General features: G+C 33.4%; 4 protein-coding genes across 10 annotated transcripts; 2 read left to right on the top strand and 2 right to left on the bottom strand.

Annotated features, from left to right (window-relative positions):
* On the top strand, positions 363 to 5,367 carry LOC105166770 (GTPase-activating protein gyp7-like). Of its 7 annotated transcripts, none has more exons than XM_011086246.2 (5): positions 363 to 819; positions 2,991 to 3,120; positions 3,241 to 3,290; positions 3,566 to 3,619; positions 3,761 to 5,367. In XM_011086246.2, the coding sequence occupies exons 1-5, from the start codon at positions 581 to 583 to the stop codon at positions 5,019 to 5,021; spliced, it is 1,734 nt and encodes a 577-aa protein (XP_011084548.1). In that variant the 5' UTR covers positions 363 to 580; the 3' UTR covers positions 5,022 to 5,367. The 7 variants fall into 7 exon arrangements, with proteins under 7 accessions (XP_011084548.1, XP_011084547.1, XP_011084550.1 ...); XM_011086245.2 differs by having other exon boundaries at positions 371 to 819; positions 2,988 to 3,120; XM_011086248.2 differs by having other exon boundaries at positions 375 to 819; positions 2,988 to 3,120; positions 3,782 to 5,367.
* On the bottom strand, positions 6,247 to 8,384 carry LOC105166769 (cytochrome b5-like). The gene is made up of 4 exons (XM_011086244.2): positions 8,225 to 8,384; positions 7,960 to 8,061; positions 6,875 to 6,941; positions 6,247 to 6,761 (listed from the first exon to the last, which is right to left on the bottom strand). Exons 2-4 carry the CDS (start codon positions 8,044 to 8,046, stop codon positions 6,505 to 6,507), a joined length of 411 nt encoding a protein of 136 aa, XP_011084546.1. The 5' UTR covers positions 8,047 to 8,061; positions 8,225 to 8,384; the 3' UTR covers positions 6,247 to 6,504.
* Positions 12,643 to 13,185, top strand: LOC105166922. The gene has a single exon (XM_011086443.1). The coding sequence runs from the start codon at positions 12,643 to 12,645 to the stop codon at positions 13,183 to 13,185; it is 543 nt and encodes a 180-aa protein (XP_011084745.1).
* Positions 13,552 to 17,228, bottom strand: LOC105166767 (metal-nicotianamine transporter YSL3). The gene is given in 9 exon segments (XM_020695339.1): positions 13,552 to 14,702; positions 14,836 to 14,950; positions 15,057 to 15,205; positions 15,208 to 15,221; positions 15,307 to 15,441; positions 15,532 to 15,629; positions 15,731 to 15,903; positions 16,028 to 16,402; positions 16,540 to 17,228. Coding segments are annotated over 8 exon segments (1,965 nt in total). The 5' UTR covers positions 16,380 to 16,402; positions 16,540 to 17,228; the 3' UTR covers positions 13,552 to 13,773.

Below are 20,400 nucleotides of genomic sequence, written 5' to 3'. Positions count from 1 at the left end.
TGAGGCCTTTTCTTAGGCATGATCATGATTTAAGTAGTTTGAACTTATTTTATTAAGTTTGAATACAATTTTGGTAGGCACCCAGAATATATTTTGGCCCAAATAGCTAAATTAAAAAAAAAAAGAAAAAATGAGTATTTATTCCACGAAAAATGCGTAAGGCCTTTTAGCGTGCTCTTATTGTGACAATAAAAGGTTGCAAATTAGTATCATGAGTTAAATACAGAATTTAAATTTCAGATATGATTAATGTAAGTAATGAAAACGTTCATCATCACACCCATCAGTACGACGTCGTGAAACCTCGGACCCGATTTTACCACCTACCCTCGTAACATCCTAACCGTCCTCGATAATGATAAGGGTAAGTATTTCCCCAAAAATTTCTGTGCAAATATCCGCGCCGAATACGTATACACTTTATTATTATTTTTGGATATATGCATACACACAACGCACTGAGTGTGAGAATCAGTAGGTGAATGACTGAGAAAAGACAAAGGAGAAAACCAATAAATAGCACAGCAGCAAAGGAAAGGAGAAAAAGCATTAAAGCAGTATTGCTGTTTTGAGTTAGTTGATGGTACAGAGTCCACTCGGCGTTTTGCTCAATCCCTGGGTTAAAGCACTCATTCCAGATCTCCATCCGATGCTCGCCGCCGGAGCCTCGGCGATTGAAGCCATCAGCACCAGCATCAGTCAGGCAAGCAGAGAGGTGATCGTCGGCGGTGGATTCTGGGCGGAGAATGGCGGTGTAACCCTCGCCTTTACGGCGATTGCTGGCGTCGCCTTGGCCGCCGCCGTGTTCTACACCACTAGGTAAAAAGCTAAAGAAAAAAGGAGAATAACGAGTACGAATTATCTCTGAGGAATTTCTGAAACCTTAGGGAAAGTAATTTATTTACGTAAATTAGGGGAGAGAGAGAGAGAGAGAGAGAGAGAGAGAGAGAGAGAGAGAGAGAGAGAGAAGAGAGAGGTTTTACATAGATGAGAGCTCTAAGAAGGAGTCAAACTACGTCTTCGTCAAACTCTTCGCCACCGTCATCCTCCTCAAATACGCCGTCTTCACCATTATCTTCATCGTGGATTCATTTGAGATCGGTTCTATTCATAGTAGTCTCCAACAACTTCTCACCAGCATCTTGTTCTTCTTCTTCTTCCAATCGGTTAGTCTTCCTCTTTCTCTCTTTCAACTTACTTCCATTTATATCATTTGGTACTTTCCCCTTTTCTCATACTTAAGTTCAGATCTCAATCTAATATTTCCAAATATTGATTTTAACCTTCTCTTCTCTTATTCTTCAGCTCATTCTCTTACTTCACTGCAGCTAAATCCATATGCAACCTTCCTTTTTCGTTTTTCATTCTTAAAGCTTCCGTTTAGGTGTTATTAAGCTGCAGTTGCAGTGTTCTTGTGCAAGTTTAGTTGCTTTTGGTAGTGGATTGGTCTATTAGAACAGAAATCTGAGATTTATCTTGTTAATAAAAATACTACTTGTATTTAGATTTCTTGTTAGTCAAAGAATGCGTGAAGACTTTTGGTGGATCGACTTGGTATACTTTTTAATTAGTCTACAAAGATGGAGTCATGAGATGGCTTATTTTATTTGCTTTCTATTTTGATTAAGTGAAATTATAGAGAAATTATGTTAGGCATTTCGCACTGAGATTCTAGAACCAGTAAATTGAGAATCTTTGAGAGTGAGTAATGGATATTTACACTTAATAAATTAGTCCAACAAGGAAAATATAATCTAGGAAAATCTTGCTTGTACTGGAATTATTGGTTGACCTCTTCCAAGACTCTATGTACTAAGTAATATTTTTCTGCACTTTCCTTACACCAAGTGGAGGGTTAAAAGTTCAATGTCAAAAGCAGAGATTGCACATTTGAATCCACGAGTAAGCACTGACTTGTAGACCGGAGGTGGTTTATAGATAACTGAGCATTATGACAGGGTCAATTTTTCTTTGTTGATGATTTAATACTTCATGGAAGAGGTTAAAGTGTTCATTTTTCACTATGAGGAATGTCTTGGTTTTGGTGTGCACTACCTTTCCCTGCTTTTTTCATGCTATAGGTAAAATATTTTGGATGTTTTCTGATATTTTTAATAACTAACGCCATCAGAGTTAGGAGAACAAATTTTGTTGTAGTTTAGCATAAAATGTTGGAGAGATCAGGATTCTTTGGCACCCTAAAGTTCTTGTATTAGCCAACCAACATGATCAATCATTTTGATTCTCTTCTATCATGTCCTTTTTATCCAATCCTCTACCTAGTCAAGTGATTTTTCTCTCTCAGTGTGTCAAAAGCTCTACAATCTTGATGAATGTAGGAGTCACTTTCTAAAGGAACATGCTTCTTTGAGGTGCAGTGAGAAACAAACCTTTTCATTGTTTCTCTGAACCTTTTTGTATTTGAGGTTGTATCTTCTCAAGGTTTTACCAAGTCCTAATATGTTATTTCAAAGATTATCTATGTTGTTCCTATTTTGTACCTAGGATCACCTGTACTAATTTTATTGAAAGCTTTACCTGCACAAAACCCAACGCATATGATTCACCTCAAGTCAGTAAACTTCTAGCTATAGTTACTTTGGCTGCCAAATCATTTGCTGTTGGCCTATCATTTGCAAGGTGCTCCTTGGAAGAATATGTTTCTCTTGCCCGCTGAAAAATTTGGGGAACAATGTGTTTTTTGTTAGTGGTGTTTAAGCTAGTAATAGTTTAGCTCATATATAACCTGGTTTAGCTATTTTCAAATCTTGATTATTTCCATCATCTCATGTTTACAATGAGGATGACTCTGTTATTAATTATTGTTTGCCCCCAAATGAAAGACTGGATGATATGAATTCTAACCTATATGCTTTCACCTAAAAAATGTGTCACAAGAAAATCTCCTTTCTAATGATTGAGACTCCTCTTGTGACTTGGCATTCTTATTTATCAAACTAAAAGTGGAGTACTACTGTTCATTCCAGAAGTCGTCTCAAGTCTCCATGGTCTCGAAGAAAACGGAAACACATACTATCAGCTCAAGAGTGGAGAACATCGTTCACACCCGATGGGAAACTTCGTGATGTAGTTAAAATTCTAAAGAAAGTCCGCAGTGGAGTGAGTTGTGCTTTCATGTAGTTTTAAGTTTTTCGATCTTTAGAGATCATTGGTCTTGTATTTATGAATTTGAATATTTAGTTTCGCGCAAATATCCATTTTGAATTTTATTTTGTGTAGGGTGTTGATCAGAGTATCCGGCCGGAAGTTTGGCCATTTCTTCTTGGAGTGTAAGTTGATTTGCCTTCTAGATTCTTTATCACAATGTACCTAAGTATGTAATCCAGATTTGTTTCAGAATTTTTCTTTAGTAGTTAAATGGATTTGGGTTTATATCTCGAGATAAAGCCTCACAAGACGAATGCATGGTGCAAAAAGATGAAAAAAGATGGGTCCAAGTCCAGCCTATGACCATCAGCTGAGGACCAATTTTTCAAAAGAAGGTAGTGCCGTAGTGGTGAACTGTCTTGGCCAATGATCTTAACTTTGTTTTACATTTTTGCAGTTATGACCTAACTAGTTCCCAAGAAGAAAGAGATGCCATCAGAACTGAGAAAAGGTGCAGTGACAAACTCCACATCATCTTCTTTCTACCTTAATCCCTTCTCGCCCTTCATTTGTTAAGTTATACTCTGTTTCATTTAAGTTAAATTAGTCGATCTCTTTGATTTGAAATATACTTTGTACCGACTTCCCGCAGTTGTTCTGTTATTGTATGCAGAAAGGAATATGAGAACTTACGGAAACAATGCCGTCGACTTCTTAAACAAAATAATCTACTCCTGAAGAGAAGTGAAAGTGGTGAAAGTAGCAATGGGGATGGTGGAAGTCCCATGAAAGGCATAGATTCTTCTGACTCTCCAGATGTTGTGAGTGCTAGGGAATCCCTTTCTAGTGCAGAAAGCTTACCATATGATGAGGACTCAGACCAGCCTACTGCCATAATAATGGATGGCTTTGCTGGTTCTAAACGATTCACAGATTCAAATATTGCTTCTGACTCGGAGTCATCAGACTCAAACTCCTCAGATGATCCTGAGTCGAGTCAAACTTTAAACTTCACAGAAAGCATGGAGGAAAATGATCGTGATTTGCCTTCTAATGAGGATTCCTCTTCATCGAAAATGGAAGTCCAGTCCAAACCAGCCAGTGCAGAAAATTTTGCCACCTGGCAGAGAATTATCCGCCTTGATGCAATTCGTGCAAATGGAGAATGGAAAGCGTACTCCCCTGTCCAGGCTGCAGTGTCTGAAGCCAAAGCTCGCGGCTCTGCTGAGGTTGTCGGATTGAAGGATTATGATCATCTCGAGCCTTGGAGGATCTTCCACGCTTCCCGTTTAGTTGCCATTCTTGAAGCCTATGCTCTTTACGACCCTGAAATTGGCTATTGCCAAGGAATGAGCGATCTACTTTCACCCATAATTACGGTGATGACTGAGGATAATGAAGCTTTCTGGTGTTTTGTTGGTTTCATGAAGAAGGCTCGTCATAATTTCAGGCTCGATGAAGTGGGTATTAGAAGGCAGCTGAACATTGTTTCCAAAATCATCAAGTATAAAGATGGACATCTTTACAGGCACTTGGAAGAACTCCAGGCTGAGGATTGCTTTTTCGTATACAGAATGGTGGTAGTACTCTTTAGACGGGAACTAACTTTCGAGCAAACTCTGTGCCTTTGGGAGGTCATGTGGGCTGACCAGGCTGCAGTTAGAGCGGGAATCCGGAAGTCAGCATGGAGCAGGATAAGGCTGCGAGCCCCTCCCACAGATGATCTATTACTCTACGCAATTGCTGCTTCTGTTTTGCAAAGGAGGAAACTGATCATAGAAAAATATAGTAGCATGGATGAGATTTTGAGAGAGTGCAATGCAATGGCTGGGCATCTCGACGTCTGGAAACTGCTCGATGATGCTCACAACTTGGTGGTTACTCTCCATGACAAAATCGAGACTCCTTTCTGATGTGTATGGTAATAATTGGAATTTTCAGTATGCTAATTTATTCATTTGAATTATTGCTGGTTATTGTTTCAAATATCATATCCTTACTCTCCGAGAAATCATGCCTGTGGATACGCAAGCCTATATATATTCACTTGTAGTAGCATTCGCGCCTGCAGATTGGCTTGGGCTGGTCTTAAAGCCTTAGTTCACCATTCTTTTTTAGATTGGTCTTAAATTTAAGTGGCAAGTTGACTTCCATGATTCAGAGATTAGGTGTGGAATTTTCTATTAACGGCGCGTGTCGGGTGATTTGTTAATAAACGGCCTGATATTGCTATGAGAAGTAGTGCTTAGATTTTTCCTAGTCCATGAAATCTCTCTCTCTCTCACACACACACACACATATATGTTTAAAACATTCTTTTTTACATAAGTATCGCAAAGATTTTACTATTTTTAGATTATATAGTACATTGATTTTGTAACTATATTTCATCTTTTATCTAGTATTCTTTATAGCAAATTACAACCACCTCTATTGAGATTTGACATAATTATAAATATTTTTATATTATTTGAAAAATTATAAATACCCTCTTGATTTTAAGGTATGCATAATAACAATCTCATTTTCATTGGTCTTTTATCCAATTTTTGTGATGAATTATTAAAAATATTTTTTTGAATAATAAATTATAATTTTATATATCGTTTCAATGAGTTAATATTCTCAAAAGATATTTATTTTATCCGCATTCAGATTTTCTTTTTCTTTTTTTTAAATATTCTCTTTAAAAGAACAAAAAGGGTAAACTAGTAATTTTTATTTTACCATCTAGGACTGTATAATTATTTTTCATCTAAGAAGAATATTTATAATTTTTAAATGAAAGAATATTTGTAATTATATCAAACTTGGAGAGATCTATAATTGACCCTATTCTTTTTTAATGTATAACATCAATTGTTAGAATTACACATTTATTTGAAATCTAACAATATGCTTTATAGTTTGTTACATCTCAATCAAGTAATTCTAACTTTTTCTTATTTTCTCAGTTAGATAAAATGAGTGATCAAAATACAAATATCAGCAAGTAAGGAAAGATGCACAACAACAAACGATGGGAAGTGGTGATTGTGAGGTCGGGCGCGTAAGAAAGGCCAACTTAAAGTCTAAAACTAATTGAGGAACTTAGCATAAAATTCTACAACTTGGAAACAAATATGAACCATTGTTCATGAAAAACATTTAAATTAAATAAACACGGAGAAGTCTGTTCGGACAAAGCATTAGAGAACAAGGACAAGCATCAGGGTGATCAGGTAAAAGCCTCATTAGAGCACTGAAGTAGACAAATGGACCAAACAGGCAACTCATCAAGAATTTCAGCATCCACAAATTTGATAGCTTAAATGGGGAACAATTTTGTCCATTCAACTCAACTTCTTAAACAAGATAAAATGACCATAATAAGGTAAAGATCCTAATTCTAGGTGCTCATTTCTCTTTCTCTTTGGTGTAGTGTCGAACTGCAAATGCCAACCCCAAGATCAGAAGAGGGACGAGGAACTGCAAAATCTTGATCACAAACTCCGGAGTCTTATCTGGATTGTAATGTGCTTGTTGAGGAGGTGTGTATGCGCGTTTAAGGGGAACCGTTGCCATGTCGATCTCCCCAATGTAATATTTGTCCATCATCTCCCTAGCAGAATCACTGTGGCCAACATCTTCAAAGTCGTTTGTTGCATCTTTTCCTGTGCAGTTAAAACAGATTATGATATGATCTTAATAGTGTCTCCAATTATATGCATTCACTTTGGATGTAGTAATAATGCTACCAGAAGGAGAAATGTAGAACAATTATTACCAGTTGCAGATAGCAATACTTCATCACCTCCAGGGTGATCATCCATGAATGGAGTTACATCATAAACCTGCAAACATAAATTTACTTAAACAATGTCCTCATTGGATATCATTTGAGAGGAAAAAGAATAGAAGAAGGACCCAAAAGATCACGACCACAAGAGTTCAGTACAGAACTCGGACTGCACACATTTCCTTATCCAAATGAAGCATAGTTTCATTCATTAAAAAATTCTTACCAAGTGACAAGTTCCAAAAGAATATTAATAGTGACCCAACGGTTAGAAATCAAGGCAGTCCCTCTATAATATAGCCCCAGTGCCTATGGTTTACTAAACCACTACATCATGCTGCCACACAAAGGTTGTAAACTTCGCTTTCAGAAGATGTATATTCAAATTAAATAATTTTCAGTTCAGATACCCAATACATGTAAACAAATATGTGGAAGTGTTCAACTGCTGGAGGTTATTCGGTCAGCAAGTATAGTGAGTTGAAAGGTAAGATTGCAAAAGTAGGCTTAGATTGAGCTTTCAGTGAAGGAATTCTTCACACTAAATTTGTTCAGATGTTTCACTCGTGCTTGAGCTTCTGTGAACCTCTCTCTCAGCAACAATCATAAGAAAAATAACATTGCACGTGTTCATTAAGGAATTTTTAAGTCATTAACTACATAGCAGAGCCAAGGCTTGAAACTAAACAATCATAAAATCTCATTTTCAAACTACTGAAATGAACATAATTTGAGCATGCATGTTCTCTTTATGATCGAGATATAATCCGCAACCAACACCAAGTTCCTTACTGAAAACATGGATTCATACAATTGAACTCGAGTAAACAGAACTGATAAAGACTTCACTCCAATTTATAGAGTATTTTAGACTTGTAAGGCTTCAATCAAACCATACCAAAATCTATACAAGGACACAATGAAATTCACCACGCGCAACTAAAAATCAATAAACGTAATACAAAATCGAGATCACAACACAAGTTAAGCACAATAGAGTAAAATTTCAAACAGCTAAAAGTATAAAACAAGTTCTCTTCCCGATTAAGAAAAGTAAAATATAAGATCTGAACCTTTCCACTGATAATCAGCCAACAATCCTTAGTCTTATTATGCTTCGCAACCTCCTCGAACGTGTGGACTTTCGGATCTGACGCCATTTTTCCACCTCACAACTACAAAAAGAGATAAAAACAAATCTAAAATCAAAATGTTAACCAAAGCAAATTCCGCCGAATATAGCATCCAACAGAAGGCAAAAAATAGACAAAAATCGAGAATTATGTGGAGAACAAAAGGAGGAATCTATAAGTAGAGATTCCGATCAGAAAAGCTTACGAGAGAGAAAAATGAAAAACGAAATCTGAGACTTTCTCTTTCTACGCTGCTTTCACCCACCACTTTTAGCAATCAAAGAAAGTGCATCGAGTCTACCGAAATCGAATTCATATATAGTTCGCCAGATTTGGCTCCCTTGCGATTTGGTCCACATACTTGGCAAATATTACAGACCTGACCTCTTGTAGGCTTCCCATTTTTCGCTTGTTTTGTTTTTTCTTTAGAATTCGAATTTTGACCCCATTCACTTTTCTTCTTTCACCTTTTTCCACATAAACTCAAAAGAGTATTTCTACTTTATAGTTTTTATTTTTGAATTGTTGTATTAAATTAATTTGAATCACAAGTTATAATCAGTTTTCTACCAATTTCTGCAAATTATTCATGAAATTGTAAATACTTTTTAGCTACTTTTTCAAACACTCAACTTTAATTTTTTTTTACTTTTAATTTTTGTTTCCAAACGCTTTTCATTTTTATGAATATTTAACTTACACATTTTTCTATAATTCATTCACATAACAAACACGGCAGTTATTGTAACACCCTCTAATACCACCAACATCTGCACAAATATAATTAATAATTATTTAAAAATAAAAATAAATAATGCTAATAATATTTGAAATGGAAATAAATAAATTTGTAGGTTTAGAATTGAAAAAAAAACTTGCATTCACAGATCGTAGTTGTAAGTCGTTTTGTGGACCTCAAAAATCAACTCTCAAACGTTCAAATCAGTACAATTATAAATGATGTTACGTGTTTAAATTAGACCAAATATATAGATATTTTTCTCATTCCCTATAAATTTGTTCTATTATATTATTTGGTCATTATTGTTATTCAAATATTGTTCATGAAATGTGAATTTGGATATTTTGAAAAAATTATGTATTTATTGCTCTTGTCAAGGAAAAATAAATGTAATATGTGAGGAGTAAATGTAGTAGATTAAGAGCCCAACATATTTTATGTAAAATTATTATAATTCATTTTATTATTTTTTATATATTGATCGAATTGATATATTATTTAATTTATTAATATGTACATAATATGTGAAGAGTAAATGTAGTAGATTAAGAGCCCAATATATTTTACGTAAAATTATTATAATTTATGTTATTATTTTTTTATGTATTAATCAAATTGATATATTATTTAATTTATCAATATATATATATAATTATCATGTCATTACCACTTATGTAGGGGATAGAAAAATTGACATATTGGAGTTGACGCTTTGGATCCGCCCACAGAAAACCCAACTACTTCGTTAAGTGACATATTTGACTAGGACAACAACTGATAACAATAACAATTAATTATATTTTCATCCCTTCAAAATTATAAAATTATATTTGTATCTCATGTAAAAATTTTCTATCTACAACTACACTCATTTTATTAGTATTTGGATCAACTTCACTCATTTTTTTAGTATTTGGATAAAAAAAATACTGATATTAGTAAAAAAGAATTACATAAATTTTAGTTTCATCCCTCGTTTAGTATTCTTTATAATTTATTGACAAAAATACCCTAACACTATTTTTATACTTGTAAAAGATAAATATAATATATAGACAGAGTCAAAAATAACGTAACCGTAACAAAATATTAGTCTCAAAATATTTTTACTGGATAAAAAGTAGTCATTAATGAATTGAAAAACTAACCATATCATCAATAATTTATACGGATATTGAATGAAATGTAAAATTATAAATTTAGGTAATTTTTTTACTAGTGTCAGTATAGTCCATCCAAATTCTAATAAAAAGTGTACAATTACAAATAGAAAATTCTCGAAAGTTGTATAAATGTAAATTTATATTGTAAAAGAGATGTAAGTGTATTAACCCTAACAACAATGATATAAGTAGCAATAATAATTACAAAATTGCAAGTCCATGCAGTAGGGTAGCCGCCCCAAAAATGGTCCAATTCATTCTCCGCTATTAAATTCGGAGTCTTTATCATTAAATTGCTAGTCATAATACCCTATTTTTTATATCTATATTAATATAAAAAAAATTCTTCTTACTCACAATAAAAATTAATTGACATCGTCATACCTATGTTTAAGTATGATAATTGTAATCTTAATTAGATTATTTTAGTAAATTATATATATATATATATTTTTAATAAAAGTGACTTCATGTCATTTTAAAACTACTACACCAATTTTCTTGTTGGGTCAATAATACCGATTTTTTTCTCTTTCTTGCTTTCTTTTTTGTTTTTTTTTTATAAATGTGATTTGTTGATTTATATAATTTATTCTTATTTATAATATATTTTAAAAATTAAAAAATTATTTATTATATACATGTAAGAACAACATGCCACAATAACTAGTATATATATATATATATGTGTGTGTGTGTAAATATACCATTTGATTTAAATTTTAGTGGATACAATAGTGTATTTGGTAAAGCAAAAGAAGGGTGATGATGTGTAAATATTGAAAATTGAAGGGAGGGAATATTTGAATTGACTTTGTTCATTTATAATATGGGTATAAAATGTATGCCAATTTTCTAGAGTTGGATACCCAATTTTGAATGCATTAGAAATTTGGTTGGTGGAATTAAATTAAATGTGGAGGGGTACGCAGTAGGTATAATTAATCAATGTCCATCTAACTCTTTTTTTTTTCTTTTAAAGTAATAAATTAATCATAGTGATTATCTTAGAAAAGATAGGGTAAGGAGGTAGTGGAGTTATATTTGAGAGAACATTAAAGGATGGCTAATCCTTTGGGCTATATTATTTATAATACTGTACCTACCTCCTTTATACATTTCTTCTTTATTATTAAATGCGCATGCTTTCAATATTGCTTTTTTTTTTTCTAAAAATAAATGTATAACTATATTCAAATAAATAAAAAGCTAAAAGTGTTAGAAATGTTTAACACTTTTTAAAATGTCTAGCACTTTTAGGTTTATCATATGTAATTTGTTGGATTTGATTACAAATATTTCGGATATAAATTATAATTACGTTGATGGAGGGAAATCAAATTGCATTATAAAGACAAGGAAGGAAAGTTTTTAGACAAAACTTACCAAACCAATCTAATTCAGTAGATTACGAAAATACTCTTAGTAAATCAATTCTGGCTATGTAAAAGACGAAACAGTATTTTTTCTTCACCTACCATAAATAGCGTAATTTTGTAGTAATATAAATACCCACCTTCATTTGAGAAGAAGGGGGATTTTTTTTTTTGGAGGAATTTTTAGTGTAAAACGTGTTGAATCGCATCCTGATAATACAAATTTAATTGATAACGCTTTTTCACGGCCGAATTACATAAAGAATCCAAGCTCAAGTAATCGTTAATGCATAACCAACAAGCCCAAGAATCAAAAACACACCTATTGCAAATAAACTTTTAAATATGAAAATTTTCAACTCAAAATAGTGTTTAGAAGTTAATAGTGTGATGTTATTACTTTGAACGTTATATAATATCTTTTAGGACGAAAAGCTAATTTTAAAAAGTTTATCTTATTTTCAAATGTTCCCAATAAAAGAAATATAATAGATACATTTGTGATGTGTGTATGTATAATAAAACTGAAACGTCGAAACTATTTAATATATGTTTTCATATTCGGATGGTCTTTTTGTATTTTATTTTGCGCAAATAAGAAATCACACTTTTGGGTAATTCATCTTTTATTTTTTTTTATTCAAATTTAGATAATGTAAGGTATGTATCTTTATCCAAAATATTTATAGTTTTTTAGATAAATTAGCCAGTTTTACACCTAATAATATTTTTAATTAATTATTATCATATTAAATTTGAACTATCTATCAATTACTCATTTTTTTTTATATTTTATAATATTTGAATCAGGTATAATTTTTATTTATTAATACTAGCGGCATACAACGGAATGTGTGTGCGAAAATATTCAAAACTTATAAATAATTAAATTTTATTGATAAGTTAGTTATCAATTATGTGATAGTGATTTGAGAAAGTTTAAAAGGTATTTTAATAAATTTAATAAAAATTAAAATTATTTAAATTTTATTTAAAAAATAAATTTAAATATTTAAAATAATAGTATTTGATAATCAAGAAACAACCTGACACTTAGTTACTTCTCATTTTGGGTTGAAAATTAGTAGTTCCTCAGTATTGGTTTAAACAAATTGATAAAATTATAATCTTTTTTTTATTACAATAATAAATAAATAATCTTTGGATGGTATATTCAAGAGATAAAATTTAATATAAAAATTGTAGGCGCTGAATTTTAAGGGATTATTATTATTATTATTTTTTTTATTTGGAGGATTTGATTATATATAAATGCATTTGAGAAGAAGTCTGAATTCTTCTTCACCACGGATTTGTTGGCCAAAACACTCAGACAACGACCATGGGCAACGACAACCCCTCCTGTTCCTCCTCCACTCTCCGCTTCCTCAAACAACCCGCCTCCGACTCCTCGCCGTTCGAGCTCCACGAAGGCGACATTGTTTGGTCCTTCTTCCCCTCCGCTTCCCCGCCGTCGCCCCACCGCCGCCGTCATCGCCATCGATTCAGTCCTATTCGGTCCGGACTTTCTGCCGCCCTGGAAGACCACCATCTCCCACCAATGCGCCGAGCCTCGAAGATGATGCCTGCGAATGCACGGCCTCCGAATGCTTCCCCAAAATTCCGCCAGTCGGCGCCGGTGAATGTTCCTGTGTGGCCGGAGAGACATCGAGAGAGTTACAGCAAGCGCAATCTGTGGAGGTTCGATGAGGTGGAGGATAAAGATGGGGAGAAAGAGGAAGAGAAGATGATTCCACCTCACGTGATCGTGGCCAGATCGCACGTGACTTCCTCCGTTTTTGAAGGCGCCGGGAGAACGTTGAAAGGGAGGGATTTATGCAGAGTGCGCAACGCTGTTTTCCAAAAAACAGGTCTCATTGAGTGATTGATGAAAACAAAATTTTTGAAAAAGAGGGTAGACCCAAAAACACACACACACACAAAAGAATTTAATAAAGATATTGAATTTCTTCTGTTGTAATTTTGAGTGTTTTTTTCTTTGGCGAACGCCTAATATTATTAGGTGATCGCCAATTCCGGATATCTGCAGATACTGAAATTCAATTCTAATGTCTTCATATAAAAATATTTTGGTAATTTCAAATGTCTGATTTTACTACTCTGTTGATTTCTCAGTATGATACTATTTCATTTTCCTTAGTTTCCTGTGTAAATTGGGTGTTTATTCTGTTGGAAAGAAATATTCATATGTATGATGCAAAATAATATGTAGATATAATTTGTTTTACCGATTTTTGCATATATTTCGTGTCTATCCCTCCCAAGCTTCGGAGCTACAATTCAGCACTATCACAGGTTTTGGCACTTTGTCTTACAACAACTGCATTCTTGTTCCTGAAAATGTAAGGATATTCTGATCCTTCCCCAATTTCTTTACATGTCAAAACTGTATGTCTTAATTCATAACAGTTACATCTTTGCTACTACAGACTACTTTTATGGTTTGGTTTTCTCACGTGCTAGCTGTAGGCAAGAAGCTCATGCAGATTGGCGGGTTGATCTTGGCCAAAGCAAGAATGGAGGAAGGCAGAATCCACAGCCCATCGCCACAGATCAAACCTGAAGCAACCGCTGGGATCATCAGACCTGCCTTTCTGCTATCAATTTTATGCCAAATATATACAACCAAACTCCCCACACACATATCGATTGCAAAGTAAGCTCCCACAAGAAACGGCACGGCCATAGCCATTGGAAGGGGAACCCATTTGCCGTATTTCTCTGGGCCGACATCTCTCAACAGATTGGCCAATACGGCAAACGCAAAAAACCCGTAGCAGAGCTGCAAGCAATGGTGGGGTAGAGCAGAGAAGCCTTCGACTCCAAGGATTGCCATGTTTCTGTAGATGAGTGCATATGGGGCTTTGTAGTCCCCATCGGGGTTTCCCACGTCAAACGCCTTGTAAAAGAGGAAGAATGAGAGAGGCGCCACTATGCAGCCGATGGCCGTCCCGAATGCCTGGCTGATGAGCATTGATCTAGGCGATGTTAGGGTGAGGTGGCCGGTTTTGAAATCGTGCATCAAATCGGAGGATATGGAGACAATAGACTTTATGAGACCACACCCAATGAGTCCGGCAACGACCCCGTTGTCTTTTCCAGCCAAAGCAGCAAGCACAAAGAGGGCAACTTTGCCATAGTTGTATGCCATGTTCATGTCAGTCAGGCCAGCACCATAAGCGTTGCAGAAGCTTAGAGATGGAGCGAGCATGTAGGCGACAAGCACATAGTACCACTTGAGCTGAGGAAACATGATTGGGATGACGATTATGGAAATAATTGAGAAAAACATGTAACCAGTGCATGCCAGCCACATTGGAATGCTCTCTCTTATAAACACTTCATTCCGTTGAAGATCGTCTAAGGTTTGAGTGGTGTTATCTGAAATGCCAGTAACTTTTATGTCAGCAACAAAGTTATACCACACAACTTGAAGGAATTTGCCTATTGAGCAGGTAAAGATGATTTACTTCAGAAAGGGACTTATAAGCATACAACAAAGTTGCATATTTACCTGCTTTGAGGTTCTTCTTGTTGAATGTAGAATACATGCTTCTGACGGTAAAAAACAGAGTCTTGAGAAAATTGTACAGACCGTCACCTAGAATAAGAGCGATGGAAATGAAAACCTGCAGATAGAAACAAACCCTTTACTTCAATTTGGAATCAAAGCGGATGATTAACCCATAACTGAGTTGTTTTTGACTACGTGAAGAATTTTTTGTCTCAATAGACCTTGTAACCATTCAAACTCTTCATGCTGCTTTCTTTGATGTCCTTTGCGAACCAATCTCCCTTCTTCTCACTTATCAGCGGCCACATAACGCCCCAAGAAAGCACGGCTCCAACAAGCAAAGACAAGTTCACAATGTGGGAGCAAAGATGAAATCAAAGTAAAATCTGCAGAATTCAATATTTTTTGCATTAGTTGTGAATGGAAAATCGTCATATTGAGAAATGAGAAACGAAAACTTTATGAACGCACGTTTGTTTCCACGCTCTCAACCCGAACGTGGGGAAGTTGATGAATCCACATTGCACTCCACCCGAGTAGAACCATTGGAAGAAACTCCATATGAAACTGAGTGAGAAGAACTTCATGAATCCATGGACCTGTTTCCTGAAACATGAACAGTACGAAGAAATTTTAAGTCATTCCCATCAAAGAAAAATTAAAGGATTCATCATCTGAAGAACGAAAACTGCCTACTTCGCCATCTTGTCTCCTTTACTAGTGTGAAATCCATTGATCAGAACAGCAGTTGCAGTTCCACTTGGATAAGGTAATTTGTAATCTATTATCATAATCTGCCCAGAAAATGTATGCATTAGAACTAAGAAACAGACAGAAAAACTCCCAATGAAAGCCACAACATATTCTTTAGCAACACACACGCACATATATATACCTTTCTGAGAGGAACCAAAGCCAACAATCCAACAAAACTAACAACAAAAAGAAAGCCAATCATCCAATCAAGCCCAGGTTCTTTATAACTCCCAGGTGAATTCCCCTCTGTGTCAAATCCTGCCTGCTCATACGTCCTCTTGTTCAATCCCAACAAATAAGACCCAAATCCACCTGATAATCCCATTCAATCAAGAAAAAAAACATCTGAAATCAACAACAAAACCCCAAAAGAAATCAAACATTCAAGAACAAAAGAGCCCATCAAAACTATTTACAAGAATTCAAGTTCTCTGACCTCCCACAGCTATGCTGTAGCAAGCAACAGCACAAGTCTGAATAATTGTATTCTCCTGTCTGGTAAAAGGAGTTGAGACAACATTAGCCTTTTGGAGAAGCTTTGTCCATGTTCTGATGAACACATAAGCAAGAAGAGCAGCTGAGACATTGAGGTTCGGGACAAGGCCAGTTGTGAGATTGAGCTTCATTACTATGATACTGTATATGATTCCAATCAGTATACTTGCTATTATTCCCCTGATTGTTATTTGTTCTTTCCAAGGAGGGATCCTCTTCAGATCCTCCTGCTGATGGCTCATTTCTTCCAAATCGTCCCTCTGAATTGTTTCTTCACTATCACTGGTGCCCATTTTTGGCCAACAGATCACTACCCCTGATCAGGTCAAACTGTAATCACATCAGAAAATTTCACCATCAATCATGAAACAGAAATTTCCACTGTAGATGAATGGATAACATAATATATATACTACATGATTCATTTAACAGAATCTTCCTGATTCCTTTTACCTGCCCAGATAATTTTCTCCCTTGAATTGGATGAAACCCACAAATGCTTCTCTCTCTCTCAAAACTCTTCAAGAAAAAAAACACAAACCCAGCGAGTTTTTCCAATTCCTCAAAGGCTACAACTGCCCAATCCAAATTCCCCAGACACCAAGTGGATTTGCTCCAAACCCCACCTCCATAAATCACAATTCAGGAATTGCACTTAGCATGAACAAGCTGAGGAATGGTCCAAGATATAAAGCAGAGGACTTTCCACAAATTGCTTACCCACCCCACGTTGAAAATCTTGAAAGACTGTTAGGAATGTACTACTCAGTAGTACAAAACGCAAACATCACTGTCTCCTTTGTACTGCAAAAAGAAATCAAGAAGATCCCAGTTCTCTTGACAGATGGTGGGCTGAAAATCAATACTCTCCCCTCCTTTCTCCCTTCTCGTTGACCTCCCTTTACCCTCTAAATTAAAACCACTTTTTTCCTTTTAAGCACGAAAAATGAATCACATTTTGCTGTTGAAAACTGGGCTGAAGTAAGAATTGCTCGCTTTTTGGCAGTACAAAGTCTGTGCATCAAAGGAGAGATAGCTTTGAAATAAAGGGTGTGTAGTGTGTACTTTTCTCATTGTGTGTGTGTATTCTGCGGAGGCGTGTGGTTGAAACATGGGATATAAAAACTTGGACCAGTTTCTGAATTATTGACATCAGAGACATATAAATCTGGAATTTATTACTGGGATTGGATGGTGAGAATAAGGAAATGGAGACCTTAGCGCTAACAAAAGCCTTGGAACTTTTTTGCCTTTGCAGACAAAATAAAGGAAAAGCTAACGCGGAACAACACTTATTGATAGATCAAAAAATTGAATTAATTATACGATAAATAAATTATAATAATTAATTTTAATTACAAATAATAATTAATTATATAATAAATATAATATATTTATTATATAATTTGTTTAGTTCAATCAAATCTAATTTAAATAAAAAATTTGTGCAAATAAATCGAATTCCGTCCTTAAAAAACGATTTTCTTTTTATATATAAAAGTGCCTTTTTTTTTTTGTTTTGTTTTCCTTCTCAATTTTCAAATTTAGTATTTCCGAGCAAAATTTTATTTTTGTATTCAATATTTGTAAAAGATAAGAATATAATTTATTTTTCACAAAAAGACATGATAGAATGAAAAATGTGTTTGAATTAAAATATTTTATATTAATGTTTTGTACCAAAAAAAAATATGATAGTTTGAAATTTTTAATACAAAAAAGATGTGATAGAATGAAATTTTTTAAATTTATGGTTGATTTCAGATGCTTAAACAAACACGGTCCCACAACTATGAGATTGTGTGTTCGAGTTTTATAAATGTGGATGCATTGTCTATTTTTTATAGTAGTGTCTTCTCTTTATTTACTTTTAATATATTTATTTATTTTAAAATAATAATTTAATATTTAAATTTAAATGTACTAAACGATGTAATAACCAATCTTATTTAAAAAAAAAATGCAAACAAACACGATTTCATAAGTTGATATAATATTAAAGTGAAAATGGTCTTTTTGAAAATGAAAAACGAACAAGTCTATATATGTGTTCGTTTTATTCTCTAATATGAAAATTATATTAAAACATTGATCTATAAATACTTATAAGCAATTTATAATTTTTGTATATATTTTTGGCGATGATTAAAATTAAAATTATCTAATTACTTTATAATAACAAAAATAAAAATAAAATAAATGAAGGTCCCGTGAGAATCGGGTGGTCGTTTTCTGTTTACTTCACGCCTTTTAAATGTGTCGTTTTCTTGCTTTATGCCCGCGTTTCATTCAGTTGTTCTTTTTATATTTTTTATATATATTTAAGTTCCAGCTTGTGGGAATGAGTTTTAGCTAACCCCTCGTCCCACTTCATATTATATTTATTTAGATATTTTAATATATTCACCTTAATCAAATGTATTTTTTTACATTAATCAAGACTCGTAAATCATAATTAGGAAGCCACAAAAACAAATAGGATAATTATTTATACATACCTCGTTTATGGTTTATTTATACAAATTATTCATATTTTTTAAAGAATTATATATAATTTATCAGAAACGTCAACATCGTTTACGCAAATCATCCATACTTTTTAAAAATGACAGCATACACCTTCCAAAAACATCGATATCATTACACAAACTATCTATATTTTTTAGCTACTAGGGGTTGTTTCTGTAAATTATGTAAAAAATATGAGTGGTTTGTGTAAATAGATCATGAATTAGGGAGTATAATTAAATATAATTATTTTTTCAATAAAATCAAGTGATTGTGGGCATGTGGGAATATATCCATGTGATTATGATCCAAAGCAATAAACCCAAATGCAAGTTGCAAATTGCTTTACTTATCAGTCTTCTTGTGGTATTATTCTAATTTATTGTGTTTAAATCATTAATCTTTTATTTGAATGTTCCATAGTTTGAATTTTATAGAAAACATATAACTCCCATTTATAATATTTGATTCAACAGAGGTAGCATTTATTTCTGGTGTGTCGTTGGGTGACGACTAAAAGGGTATTTAGCTAAATTTATTTAAAATATTTTATAAGCTCATACATTTTATTTTATTTTTTTAAATATTTCTAGAGCTTATAATATAGTAAATATTATTTTAAAATAAAGAACTTATAAGATCATCCAAACACCATCTTAAATCGGGCAATATTTCATGTGCTTTGTCGAAAAAGACGTTTTATGACGGTTGAGTTGTCTTAGTTGGAGCAGGCGCAACGAGTTTAATTCCACCTATCATTTTAATCTTTTGAAAAAAAAATAAAAAAAGGTTATTTCAGAAGGAACAATATATATATATATATATAGACAAAAGTATTAATTTAGTCTTATAAAAATAAATGTATAATTATAGAGTTGAGATAGAGATAGGTCATTGAGAATAATGGGCTCAATAATTTCACATTGACACGAAATGAAAGGAACATCCACTTGTTTGTCTTTAGAATATATACTATTTTCGAGTAAATTATAAATGAATGATGGAAATTTCTTGAGAATATACTGTTTTAAATATAAGAAGATAACAAAAACAATATTCATAATAAAAATAGATAGAATAATAGTCTCCATTACTATCCCTAACTAAAAAAGTATCATCAGAGCTGAAATTCCGAATGTCTTTGACGCCAAATAAATGATCGACATTACTGTAACTAGAATTGTCACGACCCCTCCAACTATGAATGTTTTTAGCCCTACCTTTTCTATTCGGATCTTCACTTTCACTAGTAGGACCAAGATTGTCCGTTGATTTCTTTATCCCATACATGCGTTCTAACTAATTGGGTAAATTATAACGGGTTGTTTTAAAATTTGATATAATTATAAATATATTTTCGTTATTTGACAAATTACAAATACCTTTATTGAATTAACGACCGTCTAACAAGTAATCATTAATTTGTTACAGCCCATTATAGAGGATGTTTATCAGACGACTGGTAATTTCAGAAAATATTTATAATTATTGCATCTCGCGGGATACTCTTATTAATATTATATATCATCACCTATTTATTACTATTTTTCATGTGTTATAAAAATAAATATTAGAACTCCATTTTCTTTTAATTTTTTATGAATTTATGGTATTATTATTGAGCACATGCATTAATATTATTCTTCTTGTCTCAAATCTCAACCCCAATATTTAATGATCCTAAAATTAGAGAATATTTTTAATATGATAATGTAGATACCAAAAAGTGATTATACCTTTCAATCATGTTAATTATTTACGCTGATAATATAATTTTAAAAAAATTGTTTAGAATTTCTCTTCTGA

This window comes from Sesamum indicum, linkage group LG7 (assembly GCF_000512975.1).
Source record: "Sesamum indicum cultivar Zhongzhi No. 13 linkage group LG7, S_indicum_v1.0, whole genome shotgun sequence".
Lineage (NCBI taxonomy): Eukaryota > Viridiplantae > Streptophyta > Magnoliopsida > Lamiales > Pedaliaceae > Sesamum > Sesamum indicum.
The sequence above is the reverse complement of the archived record's forward strand: the minus strand, read 5'-3'. Positions and strand labels throughout refer to the sequence as shown.

Excerpts from the sequence above, each read along its gene's own strand:
- LOC105166770 (XM_011086245.2), top strand. The coding sequence starts at position 581 with ATGGTACAGAGTCCACTCGGCGTTTTGCTCAATCCCTGGGTTAAAGCA. Across the intron at positions 820-2,987 it reads GCCGTGTTCTACACCACTAG|AAGTCGTCTCAAGTCTCCAT; the intron begins GTAAAAAGCTAA and ends TGTTCATTCCAG. Across the intron at positions 3,121-3,240 it reads TAAAGAAAGTCCGCAGTGGA|GGTGTTGATCAGAGTATCCG; the intron begins GTGAGTTGTGCT and ends TATTTTGTGTAG.
- LOC105166769 (XM_011086244.2), bottom strand. The coding sequence starts at position 8,046 with ATGGCGTCAGATCCGAAAGTCCACACGTTCGAGGAGGTTGCGAAGCAT. Across the intron at positions 6,942-7,959 it reads GGCTGATTATCAGTGGAAAG|GTTTATGATGTAACTCCATT; the intron begins GTTCAGATCTTA and ends TTATGTTTGCAG. Across the intron at positions 6,762-6,874 it reads AGTATTGCTATCTGCAACTG|GAAAAGATGCAACAAACGAC; the intron begins GTAATAATTGTT and ends TTAACTGCACAG.
- LOC105166922 (XM_011086443.1), top strand. The coding sequence starts at position 12,643 with ATGGGCAACGACAACCCCTCCTGTTCCTCCTCCACTCTCCGCTTCCTC.